This window comes from Doryrhamphus excisus, chromosome 1, assembly GCF_030265055.1.
Source record: "Doryrhamphus excisus isolate RoL2022-K1 chromosome 1, RoL_Dexc_1.0, whole genome shotgun sequence".
NCBI classification, from domain to species: domain Eukaryota; kingdom Metazoa; phylum Chordata; class Actinopteri; order Syngnathiformes; family Syngnathidae; genus Doryrhamphus; species Doryrhamphus excisus.
Genome location: NC_080466.1, coordinates 38,591,200 through 38,608,151, shown reverse-complemented (window position 1 = coordinate 38,608,151; position 16,952 = coordinate 38,591,200). Strand labels below are relative to the sequence as shown.

At 40.1% G+C, this 16,952-nt stretch overlaps 1 protein-coding gene across 2 annotated transcripts; it reads left to right on the top strand.

Annotated features, from left to right (window-relative positions):
- The first annotated feature begins 78 nt into the window (after positions 1 to 78).
- On the top strand, positions 79 to 16,549 carry mapkapk3 (MAPK activated protein kinase 3). 2 transcript variants are annotated; one of them, XM_058069414.1, is made up of 10 exons: positions 79 to 669; positions 7,502 to 7,641; positions 9,021 to 9,085; positions 10,934 to 11,013; positions 11,093 to 11,219; positions 11,382 to 11,457; positions 11,539 to 11,663; positions 12,537 to 12,622; positions 12,713 to 12,793; positions 15,978 to 16,549. In XM_058069414.1, the coding sequence occupies exons 1-10, from the start codon at positions 382 to 384 to the stop codon at positions 16,131 to 16,133; spliced, it is 1,224 nt and encodes a 407-aa protein (XP_057925397.1). In that variant the 5' UTR covers positions 79 to 381; the 3' UTR covers positions 16,134 to 16,549. The 2 variants fall into 2 exon arrangements, with proteins under 2 accessions (XP_057925397.1, XP_057925398.1); XM_058069415.1 differs by lacking the exons at positions 12,537 to 12,622; positions 12,713 to 12,793; positions 15,978 to 16,549 and adding an exon at positions 11,753 to 12,412.
- Positions 16,550 to 16,952: the final 403 nt, after the last annotated feature.

Sequence of the window (16,952 nt, the reverse complement as noted above, 5' to 3'; positions counted from 1 at the left end):
TGTTGACAAGCTGCTGCTCCTTTAAGACATCGGTGGGGGGGTAATGGAGGGTTGGGGGGGTGTCGGGTTGTGAAATGAGATTTTACAGTAGAGGGTGGTGCTTCCAGACATTGTTCATGTGAAGGCAATTCATGTGCATTACTATTTTAATGAAAACATAATCAAAGCTTTACTCTTTTTGACAGTATAAAGATGTTTACGGTTGCGAGCCGGTAACCAGGAAGTTTTCTGAAAGCTGCGAAGGGGCGGGAGGGTGTCCAGGACAGCCGGGACCCGTCGACTTGACGCATATACTGGACATCAATAGTCCGAGTCATCGACTTTGGTTGAATCACTCCGGCTTTTTTCCTCCGCCGAGGGGGGACGACGACTAGTGCGAACATGCTACAGGATGGAAACGGGAAGGAGACCCCGCTGCGAGCACCAACGGCGGAAACCGAGCACGAATCGTCGGATATTGACCCGAGGCAACAGCCGCCACCTCCCCCTGCTGCCGCTTCGGCCAGCGAAGAGACCCACTTCCCCTTGCCCGGCATCACTAAACTGGACATCAAAAGACACGCAGTGACAGACGATTATAAAATCTCCAGTCAGGTTCTGGGTTTAGGAATCAATGGCAAAGTTATGCAGTGCTTCAACAAGAAGACTGGAGAGAAGTGCGCCTTAAAGGTAACACTCACCTGTGCAAGACAATACTACACTTCGTCATATACACTAACAATATAATAGAAGCATTGATTGCTGCCCTAAATTAACACATTTTTACAGCCACAATTTGTAATTGACTATCTCATTGGAGATGAAATTGTCTTTACATTTCTGTGAAAAAATGCAATTTTTACAACTAAGTTAGCCACCACTTAAAGTAATGGGGAATGCGTTTTAACATAAAACAAGTGACAATAACAAAAGTACTGGAACATCACTCTAGTTTTGCTTTCAATCTATGTCTGCACATGATCTCTGGTGTATATTATTTCACACATACTGTACATGAATGGTGATTGCTGAATTTAGCTTTCCTGACATCACAATTGTACATTTCGTGCAACTTAAGAGGGGTTTTCCTGTTAATGTTGGTTAAATTTTGTTTACATTTCGTTTACAATGTTTACATTCTGGGGATCCACTGCATCTACATCCTGCAGGCCAGTGTTTCATTGGTTGATAAATAAATGACCTCCCCCCCCCCCCCCCCCCCCCCCACCTGGGTTCAATTTCACCCACGGCCATCTCTGTGTGGAGTTTGCATGCGTGGGTTTTCTCCTCCCACATTAAAAAAAAACATGCTAGGTTAAATGGCGACTCCAAATTGTCCATTGGTATGAATGTGAGTGTGAATGGTTGTTTGTCTATATGTGCCCTGTGATTGGCTGGCCACCAGTCCAGGGTGTACCCCTGCCTCTCGCATGAAGACAGCTGCGATAGGCTCCAGCTCCCCCGCCACCCTCGTGAGGATAAGCGGTAGAAAATGAATGAATGAATGACCTTTTTTTCCCCTCCCAACAGATTGTTTTTGTGATTTTACGGTGTCGTCATGTCGTGAGTTTATTTATTTATGCATATGCTCACCCATCATGGTCCAAACGAGCTGTGGGCACTCATTGGACAGCCGAACTGGGGAAGTGAGCCGGGTCGTGCAGCCGAGTCGTGCACTCCATTCTGTGTAAAATGTGCTGATTCAACAATCACATGACGCATTAGGTTAACATTGACAGAACTAAGATTTAGTTTCTTTTCATTTGTCTCAGATTTGAGAGTTTTACGACTAGCCGTTATGTCCGTGCTAAGCTTTAGTTTCACATGTATATATGACTGCTTCTACTCTCTAGACTCCCATTGCTTTGCCCCCCTTCTGGTTTCATATGCTCCCAGTGTGGACATGCAGCTAGGGTTCCCAGAAGCCTCTACATTGAAGTTTGATGAGGGTGACACTTTTATTCAGGGCGCACTACGCCTTGCATATACTGTTAGCACCGTCACCTGCCATTACCGGACCACAGACTCACTCGCTGAGATTTAAAAGCTTAGAAGCGGGATTCCGTAGCCATAAGTTAACACAAGAGGAGCTGCAGACGTAGAGACAAGGTGAGGACTTAAGGCCAAAGGTGATGAATCTAATCCAAGCATTCACATTCTTGTTTCTTCTTGTTTTTTAATGCACAAAATTAGACACATGAAATCCAGAAAATGATATGTAAATGTCACAAAAAAGTGGGCTAATAAATTGACAATAAAAGCACAAATACTGCAGATTTCAGAAAATAACAGATGGAATGATACATCACTCTACAAGAAGCAATGAAGTCTGGAAAATTAAATACTTTTTTTTTTTAATCCAAAAATTGTTAACTATAATGATGAAAATAGTAATATTAATGATGATTATAATGATGGTAATAATGATAAAGATTATAACAATAATGATAATAACAATAATAATATTACAATTATTATAATAACAGGGCAAAACAAGACAGTTTTTTACTTTTACATGTTATTCTTAAACGGATGTTTGTGCCACATAGAAATGTGCAGCTTTACAAATGGTATAGTTACCAGCATTACTAGATAGTAGGAAAACTTGTTATTTTTGTTGATTAATTTTTTGAGACAAAATATTGAGAATAAGATGATGATAATAACAATAATAATAATGGTAATAATGATAAAGACTATAACAATAATGATAATAATGATAATAACAATAATAATATTACAATGATAATAATAACAAGGGAAAACAAGACAGTGGCATGAACATGATTATATCTTGCAAAAAGGGGTAGGCATTTATAAGCTTTTGCTTCACCCTACTCCTTTTTGGGCTTGTGATCAGATAGCTGAATACAGATGTAAATAATGGAGAGTTGTATTTGTATTGGTGTGGGAGATGCACTGTGGTGATTCGTGTATTTGCCCAAATATATATAAAAAAAGCATTCACATTCAGATCATTTCATCAATAACAAGCAAGTGTGGGAGAGTACAAGTATGTTTCTATGCCCATGTAGTTGCAGAAAATCCTGGGTTTACATGAATTAACACGTGTCCTTTAGGTGAGACAAGAACAACTGATAGAATAGCGCACACTCAGTTCAAAGGTGATGACAACAAATATTTGTGTTCTTCGTCTTGTCGCTTGTGTCCTGCTTGTAAAACGAGCGGGACCGCTCCTGATTGTAATTAAAAGCCTGCGGTTGCCTAGCAGACCACAGAGTTCCTTATTGCCACTAAAGCTAACTTAGGCCGTTTGTTCAGCATTAGGATCACTTCAAAGCCAAAAGACGAGATACTGAGTTTTTAATGTGGAGCGAAGGTCAGCGGGTTTCAACTACTCATGAGCTTTTTAATTACATATTCTTCTAGAGGTGCTGAACATAATGGATGGCTATAGCCTTCATCCACTTTGCAGCAAAGCTGAATGGAAAACTCCATTCAATATAATTCATAGGCAGGCATCAGGATTCTATTAACTTGTCTGACTGCAGGGAGTCAGAGGCCTCGTTTTAATGGCCAGCTTTTTATAACCTTTAAAAATGAGAGAAGTGTATGCTTTTGCAGAGAGAGAGAGAGAAAGAGTTCCTCTTTAATGTCGGAGGGGCCATTTAGAAAAAAAATGGAATACAAACTAAGGCATGTGGGCACGCACACAGCGTGATAAGATTTATGTTATCGTTGACTAACCTCTATTGTAATCTTAATTTATTTTTAAATGAATGCTACTACATTATTTGTTTTGTTTCTCATATCACAACATTTTTTTTCCTATACTATTTCACTATACTATATATATTTTTTAATATTATGATTTTACTCTCAACTCATTCAATCCCCAGCCATTTTCCAAAAGCCATCACTCTTGGTACTGGCCATTTTTGATGATTTGATTTGTGTTCTTGGGCTATATAGACATGGTCGTATATACCAAAAGAAAGACTAGACCCTCATCTTTCATCAGAAAACAAAACTTTGTTTCTATCTTTTTCCGTTCTTTAGTAATCAGGAGTAGAACATAGGTAAGTTTCAGCAGAATATCACTTCTCAACAGAAAATGGGAGAAAAAAGGGCTTTTTTTTGAGAAGATACATTCCGCATGGTGGAGATGCAGGCCGAGTACTTATAAAATGAATTTCTTCCACCTTGTGGTCGTTTTATTGGCTTAAAACTGCATCAAATATGCTCTCTTGTAGAGTATCACCACCTGTTTGTGCCTCTCTCACAAAAATACGTATAAATACGTCTTTGCTAGCAAGCCTTTGCGTTGGTAAAAAAATTATAAATACATTTTTGGTGGCGAATGAGTTAATATTTCATCTTTATTCCATTTTTACTGTTGTTTTTTGTGTTGTTGTTTAATTGTATTTTTAAAAATGTGCAGTGGGTCAATTAAAAAAACTCTGTAGGGTGTAAATGGCCTGCGGGCCGCACTTTGGACACCCCTTAGTGGTAAAGCTTTTGATATAAGCTAAGAATATAAGCTAAGAATAGCAAAGCACATACGTACATAGACCACATTTATCCAGTTATGGTGGAACTTGCTCTTTATTAAATATCATGTACTATTGCTCTAAAATGTGTAGCTTGTAGTTGCCACATTATATTATTATTGTTATTATTATATTATATAATAGTCATTTGGTAAGAGGTTGTAATATAATTATGAATTCCTGCATGCTATTTTTGTAAAGGAACATTCATTCATTCATTCATTCATTTTCTAACGCTTTTCCTCACGAGGGTCGCATGGGGTGCTGGAGCCTATCCCAGCTGTACTCGGGCGAGAGGCGGGGTACACACTGGACTAGCCAGCCAATCACAGGGCACATATAGACAAACAACCATTCACACTCACATTCATACCTATGGACAATTTGGAGTCGCCAATTAACCTAGCATGTTTTTGGAATGTGGGAGGAAACCGGAGTACCCGGAGAAAACCCACGCATGCACGGGGAAAACATGCAAATTTAAAGGAACATTCCATTTCAAAATGCTTGAATCCTTTTCTATGCCTGACACACATCTGGATTTTTACTGAAGAAATTCCTGCAATTCGACCACCAGGACTCCACAAAAAAGCTTTAATAACTGCCTTCAATCGCGGCAAAGCTTTGCTCCAAGCGGTCTGTGATCTTAAATGAGTTAATAAGTCTCTGGTGACTCTTGTTAAAGCTCATATTCTGTTTAGTGATGCTGCAAGTGGAGCTCCGAAGCCTCAGTGTTAACTTTTGCTGTAGCCTTTTTGATCCCATCAAATATGGGGGATGAATTAGAACAGAGGTGAACCATTTTTCTACATCGTGTTTTTGGAATACAGAGCCTACACGTGTGGGAAGTATAGAATATAATATTCTTTTCCATGAAGTTGTATTGGTGAGGGGCGGCACGGCGGTCGAGTGGTTAGCGCGCAGACCTCACAGCTAGGAGACCCGAGTTCAATCCCGCCCTCGTGTGTGGAGTTTGCACGTTCTCCCCGTGCATGCGTGGGTTTTCCCCAGGTACTCCAGTTTCCTCCCACATTCCAAAAACATGCTAGGTTAATTGGCGACTCCAAATTGTCCATAGGTATGAATGTGAGTGTGAATGGTTGTTTGTCTATATGTGCCCTGTGATTGGCTGGCCACCAGTCCAGGGTGTACCCCGCCTCCAGCCTGAAGACAGCTGGGATAGGCTCCAGCACCCCCGCGACCCTCATGAGGAAAAAGCGGTAGAAAATGAATGAATTTTGAATTTAAAATTTAAAATTTTTAATTTTCCACCCTCGGCTTTTGCACGAAGTTTGCATGTTCTCCCCGTGCATGCGTGGGTTTTCTTCGGGTACTCCGGTTTCCTCCCACATTCCAAAAACATGCTAGGTTAATTAGCGACTCCAAATTGTCCATAGGCATGAATGTGAGTGTGAGTGGTTGTTTGTCTATATGTGCCCTGTGATTGGCTGGCGGCCAGTCCAGGGTGTACCCCGCCTCTTGCCCGAAGACAGCTGGGATAGGCTCCAGCACCCCCCGCGACCCTCGTGAGGAAAAAGTGGTAGAAAATGAATGAATGTATTGGTGAGAGGTACAGAGCCTCTGTGTGAAAGGCATCCTCCACATAGACGTGAAAGGTTTTAATGAAAGTGCGAGGAGGCTGTTAATTGGTTCGGGCGAAACGAGCCAGCCTGTGTTTACACTTATCACCACATCAGATGACTCACTACATCTGTGTTTCTTGTCGTTTTTAATCCATTCTTTGTTTTGTGTTTTTTTTTATTACAGCTGATCCCGCAGTACGGGAAATGAGGGTTGTAAAGCGATAAACGAAAGTACCAACACGAAAAGCTCTCATTACTTTGATTGTAGTCACGGCTCTAAGCATGTCACACACAGTGGCGGCTATCACTCCCACATCCACGCCGTGCGGTCAGATGCTCCTACTGGCTTACCTTTCTTAATAATCTGTACTGAATGTGTGTGTCTATCACATGTCAGTTAGTCATCTCCTTCCCGTCTGACCATAGCGGCCTTCTCGTGAAAAGCAGATCACACCATGTCTGTCATATCCCAAAATACACACTGACTGTACATGCATGCTATGTTCAGTGTCCGCCACCTGCTGTTTGTGTTCGTGTCATACACGCACGCTACTGATACCACCAGGTGGTGGCTTCATCTGCTTGTTTTGTCATTAGTTTGTTTCCGTAAGGTCAGACAAAAATGGAATTATGACAATAAATTCATTCCAGATACACAAAATACACAACGCTGGCACACACTAAATAAATGACCCTAAAAGCAGCACTATGATCATTAGGGCTCGAGCACTGACAGTGCGAAAGCCCTATTGTAATCGTAATGTTTATTATTATTATTATTCTCCCAAAATGATCGCGATTTTGAGGGCCTTAACATGCCCGAAAACTCACTAAATTTGGCGAGCGCATCAGGTCTGGCGAAAATTTTGTTGGGTTTTTTATGTTTTTTTTTTGTTTGTTTTTTTTTTAATTTTTTTATTTTTTATTTTTAAAATTTTATGGGTTTCAAATATAATGTTCCAAAATTAACTCTCTACGCCACCTTGAAATTAAAAAAAAATTAGCCCCCGCCACCAGTTTCACCGATCATCACGAAACTTGGTGGATACGTCTATCATGACAGGACGCACCAAAAAGTCTCAAGAACCCATATTGCAAAACCAACAGGAAGTCGGCCATTTTTGATGGCGTCGGCGAATTTCGGGCCAGAAGTAGGCGCCACAAGTACCTTCCGCACAGTCCGATTGTCGCAAAATTTTTAATGGAGGTTTGGGGCGTCAGACGGGACGACTTATTCGATCACCCCGGTTTTTTGTACGACGTGTCCGCGCGCGAGCGTACCCCTGACTCGCACATACCCCTGAGCGCGTCAGGGTGCTCGAGCCCGCTCATCACTGCTTGCAGTTTTAATTATACTTGAATTTCAAGCAGTATAAAATGATGATGCTAATAATTTACATCCTGCACTCATTTCTTTTTGTCTTCCAGATCCTTTACGATAGCCCCAAAGCGAAGCGAGAGGTGGAGCTTCACTGGCGGGTCTCTGGCGGCCCCCACATTGTGCGGATCATCGGCCTGTATGAGAACATGCATCAAGGGAAGAAGTGCCTGCTCATCATTATGGAATGGTACTGTACACTTTGCTATCATGTGACTATTTTGACAATGTAACCGTTTGATAAAGGATAAAACCGGCATATTTGTTTATAGATGATATTTAAGATTAGGCTTTATTCATGTGTCAGATTTCTCATAAATGATGATGAACACAATCTAAACGTCATGCGTAGGACGTGTCCAGTCACGGATGGTGATGGTGATGGTGACTGATCCAGGCAGAAGCTGTGATGGGATTTAGTTTAGTGGGTACGCTGGCTTCCTCCCACATTACAAAAAACATGCATTAGTGTTTCCCACAATGGTTGGGGTTAGAGGGGGTGATGTCATTGTCTCATCTGCATAACTGGCCATGACACAAAACTCAGCGTTTGTGGGTGGATGAGTAAAAGTTTGTGGTTTGTGTCATCAGAAATATGTGAGATTATTTCATGTTTTTAAAGCTTATATAACAGCAGACCTTGACCTTACTGACTTACAGCTTATGATAGGCGATTTCAAAAAATACATTAATGATGTGTTCTGGGCGGCACGGCGGTCGAGTGGTTAGTGCGCAGACCTCACAGCTAGGAGACCAGTGTTCAATTCCACCCTCGGCCATCTCTGTGTGGAGTTTGCATGTTCTCCCTGTGCATGCGTGGGTTTTCTCCGGGTACTCCGATTTCTTCCCACATTCCAAAAACATGCTAGGTTAATTGGCGACTATGAAGGTATGAATGTGAGTGTGAATGGTTGTTTGTCCAGATGTGCCCTGTGATTGGCTGAAGACCAGTCCAGGGTGTACCTCGCCTCTCGACCAAACACAGCTGGGATAGGCTCCAGCAACCCTTGTGAGGATAAGCGGTAGAAAATGAATGAATGAAGATGATGTTTTTATGTGCAGTCCTTTAGCAGGGGACTATACTACAGTTTAAATGTAAGGACAGTGCCCTCTGCTGCCTGACTCATGTAAAAACACCCTAGAACACAAAGGGCTCAGTCCCTGCAAATATACTGTATGTGTGCTGTGTCCCACAGCATGCACATTCCATGTCATGTGACCCCATACTGACACAACAAAGTGACTATGTCTGCACAGATGCCGACCTACAAGGTCAAACTTTCACATGGACTTCTTTTGTTCCCCTCCTGACGTTCACACCTGTGACATGGGATGCCAATCTCTTTACGTCATGTATTTATTGACCTAATACGGCATAGCGGCGGTGTGTGTTCCAATGTTTGTAGTGACCTTGTGTTACTCAGTCTGCTGTCAACTACTTCCTGGGACAGTGGAGGTCAGCTGAGGACAACATCTAGTTGAGTTAATGCACAAATCCTCTCTGCACACACAGAAACTTACTTCACTCCATTATGCGTGTCAATATCTTGTGTGTTTGTGTGTGTATAGCATGGAGGGAGGAGAACTGTTCAGCCGGATCCAGGCCAGAGGAGACCAAGCTTTCACAGAGAAAGGTGAGAATGAATCCATTAAGGGATTTCTTTAGACACAAGATAGATGGAGTACAGGGATCAGCCCATACAGAATCATGTATTTCCTCAAATGGTGGAGGTTACTTTACAGCATGAAACAAAGGTTTTTGTATCAATCCCACTTCTTCTTTTTGCATTTTCAATCTTTAATCATGACCTCCATAAGATCAAACAGTGCAAAATGTAAATTGTTATGTCTTATTTAAATCTTATATGTCTAATTTCCTTTATTACTTTACTATATTGGGTAATACAAGTATAAATGTGACTATAGGGGTGTTATTTCATGCCTGAAGGGCTCTACTTGTGTTTTAAAAATGCATTTAGAAGATCAACTCTAACTACAAAAATATTCCTATATTGGGTTATACAAGTATAAATGTGACTATAGGGTTGTTATTTCATGTCTAAAGATCTCTAGTTGTGTTAGAAAATGGATATTGGGTAATACAAGAATAAATGTGACTATAGGGGTGTTATTTCATGCCTGAAGGGCTCTTCTTATGTTTTAAAAATGCATTTAGAAGGTCAACTCTAACTACAAAGATATTCCTATATTAAGCAATACAAGTATAAATGTGACTATAGGGGTGTTATTTCATGTCTAAAGGGCTCTAGTTGTGTTAGAAAATGGATATTGGGTAATACAAGAATAAATGTGACTATAGGGGTGTTATTTCATGTCTAAAGGGCTCTACTCATGTTTTAAAAATGCATTTTGAAGGTCAACTCTAACTACAAAGATATTCCTATATAAAGTAATACAAGTATACATGTGACTATAGGGGTGTTATTTCATGTCTAAAGGGCTCGATTTATGTTTTTAAAATGCATTTTGAAGGTCAACTCCAACTACAAAGATATTCCTATATTAAGTAATACAAGTATAAATGTGACTATAGGGGTGTTATTTCATGTTTGAAGGGCTCTAGTTGTGCTAGAAAATGCATATTGGGTAATACAAGAATAAATGTGACTATAGGGGTGTTATTTCATGTCTAAAGGGCTCTAGTTATGTTTAAAAATGCATTTAGAAGGTCAACTCTAATTACAAAAATATTCCTATATTGGGTAATACAAGTATAAATGTGACTATAGGGGTGTTATTTCATGTCTAAAGGGCTCTAGTTATGTTTAAAAATGCATTTAGAAGGTCAACTCTAATTACAAAAATATTCCTATATTGGGTAATACAAGTATAAATGTGACTATAGGGGTGTTATTTCATGTCTAAAGGGCTCTAGTTGTGTTATAAAATGCATATTGGGTAATACAAGAATAAATGTGACTATATGGGTGTTATTTCCTGTCTAAAGGGCTCTCGTTATGTTAGAAAATGTATTTAGAAGGTCAACTTTAACTACAAAAATATTCCTATATTGGGTAATACAAGTATAAATGTGACTATAGGGGTGTTATTTCATGTCTAACGGGCTCTAGTTGTGTTAGAAAATACATATTGGGTAATACAAGAATAAATGTGACTTTAGGGGTGTTATTTCATGTCTAAAGGGCTCTCGTTATGTTAGAAAATGTATTTAGAAGGTCAACTTTAACTACAAAAATATTCCTATATTGGGTAATACAAGTATAAATGTGACTATAGGGGTGTTATTTCATGTCTAACGGGCTCTAGTTGTGTTAGAAAATACATATTGGGTAATACAAGAATAAATGTGACTTTAGGGGTGTTATTTCATGTCTAAAGGGCTCTAGTTATGTTAGAAAATGCATACGGAATAATACGGAAAATTTCACCTGTCACATGTACTTCATTGTGGTTTTCCTTTGTTATGACTTCTGGTTTGAGACTGTCTATCTTTACATCAGAGGCGTCTGAGATTATGAAAGACATCGGCACAGCCATCGAGTTTCTGCACAATATTAACATTGCTCACAGAGACATCAAGGTGGGATCAGTATTTGCCATGTTTGAGTTAAAAAAACAAAACAATACTAATAATTTTGTTTCCACCCCCCTTTTTATAGCCTGAGAATCTACTGTACACCTCAAAACACAGAAACGGAGTCCTCAAACTAACAGACTTTGGCTTCGCTAAAGAGACCACACAACACAACCCCCTACAGACCCCCTGCTACACACCATACTATGTGGGTGAGTCCTATTTTACTCTGTGGGGGCATTCTTCAAGATGAAATGACACAAGGTACCTTGATATTTGTGTACAGAAGCACACAAATGTAGATTTTTTTGTTGTTCTTCCATCCTAAATTCCTTTTTTTAATGTATTTTGTTATTTGATTGGTAACGAATCAGCACCAGAGGTTTTGGGTCCGGAGAAATACGACAAGTCATGTGACATGTGGTCTCTGGGCGTCATCATGTACATCTTGTGAGTATATTTGTTTACTGAGTGGCCGCTACATGGATACACACCTTAAAGTATAATAGCGCCCGTATCGCTCACTTCCAGGTTGTGTGGCTTCCCTCCATTTTACTCCAACACGGGTCAGGCTATTTCACCGGGAATGAAGAGGAGAATCAGAATGGGCCAATATGAATTTCCCAACCCGGAGTGGGCTGATGTGTCTCAGGAAGGTGAGATTTGGTTTAGCCAATTGTTAACAGATTAACAAATTAACAGATATTAACACTGTTTTTGATATAATTTTTTTTTCTGTGTAAAGATTCCAGGCATTCTGGGTGGCACGGCGGTCTAGTGGTTAGCGCGCAGACCTCACAGCTAGGAGACCAGGGTTCAATTCCACCCTCGGCCATCTCTGTGTGGATTTTGCGTGGGTTTTCTCCGGGTACTCCGGTTTCCTCCCACATTCCAAAAACATTATAGGCTAATTAGCGACTCCAAATTGTCCATAGGTATGAATGTGAGTGTGAATGGTTGTTTGTCTATATGTGCCCTGTGATTGGCTGGCCACCAGTCCAGGGTGTACCCCGCCTCTCACCCGAAGACAGCTGGGATAGGCTACAGCACCCCCAGCGACCCTCGTGAGGAAAAAGTGGTAGAAAATGAATGAATTCCAGGCATTCTTAAGATGTCAGCGCGTCACGCACACACACTTTCATTTCAGTCATGGGTGTGCCGGAGACTATCTTTGACGACTTTGGGCAAGCACCCAGGATTGCAACATTCATAATCACCAATTCATCTAACAAGCAGGTTTTTGGATTGTGGGAGGAAGCTGGTGTTCCCAGGAAAAAAAGGGAGAACAGGGAGAACATGCAAATTCCGAACCATTCATTCGTCTACGTACTTAAGCGCTAACCACATTGACCACTGTGTAGCCAAGTATTATTTATCAAGCATGAGCGGTAGATGAAGAACATCGAGTAGGAGACTCAATGTGTCGTCCATCTGACACACAGCTGCAAATATCTGCTGGAGAGAGAGACGGCCTCTCGCAGTTTCAGCCCTGAACAAATGAATTCACTTCACATTTTGACTCTTTTTAGGTAAAGACTTAATTCACCAGCTGCTGAAGACAGACCCCAATGAAAGAATGACCATCACTCAGTTCATGAATCACCCTTGGATCAGTGTAAGTTTGCTTTACACACACATACACACACACACACACACACAACATTTGACACATGTTGACACAAACTGTTGTTGTCGTGCTCTGCAGCAATGCATGGTGGTTCCGTCCACTCCACTCCACACCACCCGGGTGCTGACTGAGGACCGAGAGATGTGGGAGGATGTGAAGGTCTGAACTACACCAACACTGACCTCCTCTGGTCATTGTGGGACATTACAAAATAAATACATTTTTTTAATTTCTTATTTATAGGTACACTAGTGGACAAAATTGTTGGTACCCTTCTGTTAATGAAAGAAAAGTTCTGACAAAAGTCATAAAAATTCTATGAAATTTCAGCAATGAAAGATGCAATGAGGATGAGTGGTTAGCGCGCAGGCCACACAGCTAGGAGACCGGAGTTCAATTCCCCCCTCGGCCATCTCTGTGTGGAGTTTGCATGTTCTCCCCGTGCATGCGTGGGTTTTCTCCGGGTACTCCGGTTTCCTCCCACATTCCAAAAACATGCTAGGATAATTGTTTAACTCCAAATTGTCCATAGGTATGAATGGTTGTATATGTGCCCTGTGATTGGCTGGCAACCAGTCCAGGGTGTACCCCGCCTCTCACTCAAAGACAGCTGGGATAGGCTCCAGCACCCCCCGCTACCCACGAGGGTATGAATGCATAAAAATGGAACTTCAGCTCTATGTTCACAAACAGAAAGATGAAGCATATGAAGAAAAGAACATGGAGGAGGCTGTGTTGTGTTCGAGGGCTGCTTTGTTGCATCTGGCACAGGGTGAATTGAATCTGTGCAGGGTACGATGAAATCTCAAGACTATCAAGGGATGCTAGAGAGAAATGCGCTGGCCAGTGTCACAGGCCTGAAACACAGCTAAAAACACCCAAGAACGACTAAAAGGAAAACATTGGACTATTCTAAAGAACCTAGACCTAAATCCTATTGAGCATCATTGGAAGGAGCTGAAACATTCATTCATTCATTTTCTATCGCTTTTTCCTCACGAGGGTCGCGGGGGTGCTGGAGCCTATCCCAGCTGTCTTCGGGCGAGAGGCGGGGTACACCCTTGACTCGTGGCCAGCCAATCACAGGGCACATATAGACAAACAACCATTCACACTCACATTCATACCTACGGACAATTTAGAGTTGCCAATTAACCTAGCATGTTTTTGGAATGTGGGAGGAAACCGGAGTACCCGGAGAAAACCCACGCATGCACGGGGAGAATATGCAAACTCCACACAGAGATGGCTGAGGGTGGAATTGAACCCTGGTCTCCTAGCTAACCACTCGACCGCCGTGCCGCCCGGAGTTGAAACATGCCGTTTGGAAAAAGGTGCCCTTCAAACCTGAAACTGGAGCAGTTTTTTCATTAACCAAATGATACCAACAATTCATTATTATATAGCATAAAAACAAGTCTATGTTACATTAGGCTCCGATGTTCAGTACTGAGGTGATAAAGTGATAACTACTTTTAAATACTTTGAATTAACATTGAATTTATGGGAGGAAAATGTCTAAACTTCATCAAAACTAAACTATTATTTTCCCTCTGAAATAGTAATACAAACGCACACAACGGTAATGTGTCCTAAACTGAATGTTGACATCCACATGCAATACAAAACATGTATTTGGTGTACACAAAGACATGTGTTGGTGTAATAGCAACACGCAACTTCTCTTGTGTCACGGAGTTGGGCAATTGCATACGAAAAGAATGAGTCGCAATACTTCTTAACAGCACACAATACGCAAGTCTGCTGTGATAAGACGTTAAAGCCACATTGTCGTGAATGGTAGATAGTAATATCATAGAGTGTTCCACAATGCTCACAATGCTGTTGTGTAATGATTTCCTTTATTCCTTTATAGTGGATAACCTCTTCTTACTTCATATTATATTCAAGTATGAAGGATAAGAGGTTGCTAGTCCATTGCCTTTAATATGTAACTTATTATCTTTTTTCACTCATACCAGCAGTTTGGTTATTTTTTTTTTTGCAGACATTCAGACTAAAATACCCTCAAATGTTAAAAAAAAAAAAAAAGCCACGGGGAAGCAAAGATGAACATCCACTCTCACGCTAACATACATGGAAGTCTACCAGAGATAGAGGAACTGCATTGCAACTTCCTGTACAGTTACTGTTACAACACAGCTAGCTAAAATATTTTTTCGGGATGTCCAATACTGGCTTTTTTTTGTCGAAAGCCGATATGCCGATATTATATAACTCTCAATTTGTGATACTGATACCGATATGTGTAACATGACACATCTTCTGTGCCGGAATGAAAACATATGTGATCTATACAGCATTTTTAAAATATCGGTTTTCGTGATATCAACCAATATTTTTATGCTGATATCGGGCCGATAATTATCGGACATCTCTAATATATTTATGGTTATGTATTCACTTTTATATTCACTATACTTACCTCAGGAGCCCTGGTGGTTGTAATGGTACACGCTACGGCTACGGCATAGGTTAGCTTCCCGGCAAAGTCCGACAAAGATATTTAATTTACATTTAAAAACATAAATAACTTGACCATTTATGTTTATATTTCTGAATTGAATTAATCATAGGACATTTTTTAATTGAAATCCATTTTATTGTAATATTATTATGTATTATTTATTTAATCGGCATGATATTGATAAAATTATGGCACCAAAAAAATGCATAGGTTAGCTTCCCGGCACAGTCTTTGGAGATATTTAATTTACATTTAAAAACATGAATAACTTGACCATTTATGTTTATATTTCTGAATTTGATTAATCGTAGGAAATTTTTTAATTGAAATCCATTTCATTGTAAGATTATTATATGTTATTTATTTAATCGGCATGATATTGATAAAAATATGGCACCAAAAAACTGCATAGGTTAGCTTCCCGGCACAGTCTTTGGAGATGTTTAATTTACATTTAAAAACATAAATAACTTGACTATTTCTGTTTATATTTCTGAATTTAATTAATGGTAGGAAAAATTTTAATTGAAATCTATTTTATTGTAATATTATTATATATTATTTATTTAATTGGCATGATATTGATAAAATTATGGCACCAAAAAACTGCATAAGTTAGCTTCCCGGCAAAGTATTTTGAGATGTTTAATTTACAATTAAAAACATAAATAACTTGACTATTTCTGTTTATATTTCTGAATTTAATTAATCGTAAGAAAATTTTAAATTGAAATCTATTTTATTGTAATATTAAATATTATTTATTTAATCGGCATGATATTGATATTGCACCAAAAAAACTGCATACTTAACTGCTTTCTTATGGCAACGTTTTCTTCTCGATGTGTCTCACAGGAGGAGATGACCAGCGCTTTGGCGACCATGCGTGTGGACTACGACCAGGTGAAGATTAAAGACCTGGATACCTCCAGCAACCCCCTCCTCAACAAGAGACGCAAGAAAGCTGCCGCAGGGGCCAAGAGCAGCTCCACAGTGTGCCAAAGTCAGTGAGAACCCGAACGTTCAAGTCAACAAGAGTGGATACTCACACTATGAAGGAAAAGCTTTGGACTATCCAAGTGGATGTCTGGGAAGAGATTTGGATAAAGAGACAGCATTGAAATATTAATAAGGATATTATCTGACTTTTTCAGAAATTATGTGTTAGAAGAAGGTTTTTACTACATTTTTAAACTGCCCCTTTGTACAAGAGCCAAAAAATGACTTAGTTAGGTTTCATACAGTATTTGACATATGCACTAATGTGACCATCACACACAACTGTGGACTGACTGTGAAAGTAGAGCCATTGGGCTTTGTTGTCTATTGTGTGCATTCAGATGCCTTTATCTGGGAGGTTAGGGCAAAGTCTGACACCCGTGTGACCGACTCCTGAACCCTGGGAGTACTTTTCATTGACAATAAAACAGCTAATCAATATTGTGTCTGATTTGGGAGGTGTTGTCTAACAGTGTGAGGCCAGTGAGGTTTGGTTGTGACACAGAGTCACAGTTGAGTAAAAGGACAAGAGTGTCTGCAATTTTTTTTCTGCCTGTAGATATGTCCAGTAACGTATTTGTGGGTATTTTGTTTGTATTAGCTTGTTTTATGACACTTTTCAGACTTTTTTTTAACTTTATTGGGGTCTCTATGCACTCCCTATACACATAATAGACGGCCTATGGATGAAACCATTTAAACGAGAGGTGTTCGTTCATGCAGTACTGCTACAACTCTGCAGGGGGCAACAGCGAGGCGAACACGTCACAATCAAGCAGTACTAAATTCAGTAGAAGTAGACTCATTTTTTTTAAACAAATATGGCGCTAT

Coding starts and splice junctions, on each gene's coding strand:
- mapkapk3 (XM_058069414.1), top strand. CDS start 382: ATGCTACAGGATGGAAACGGGAAGGAGACCCCGCTGCGAGCACCAACG. Junction 9,086..10,933: donor CCAAGCTTTCACAGAGAAAG/GTGAGAATGAAT, acceptor TCTTTACATCAG/AGGCGTCTGAGATTATGAAA. Junction 11,220..11,381: donor CTACACACCATACTATGTGG/GTGAGTCCTATT, acceptor GTAACGAATCAG/CACCAGAGGTTTTGGGTCCG.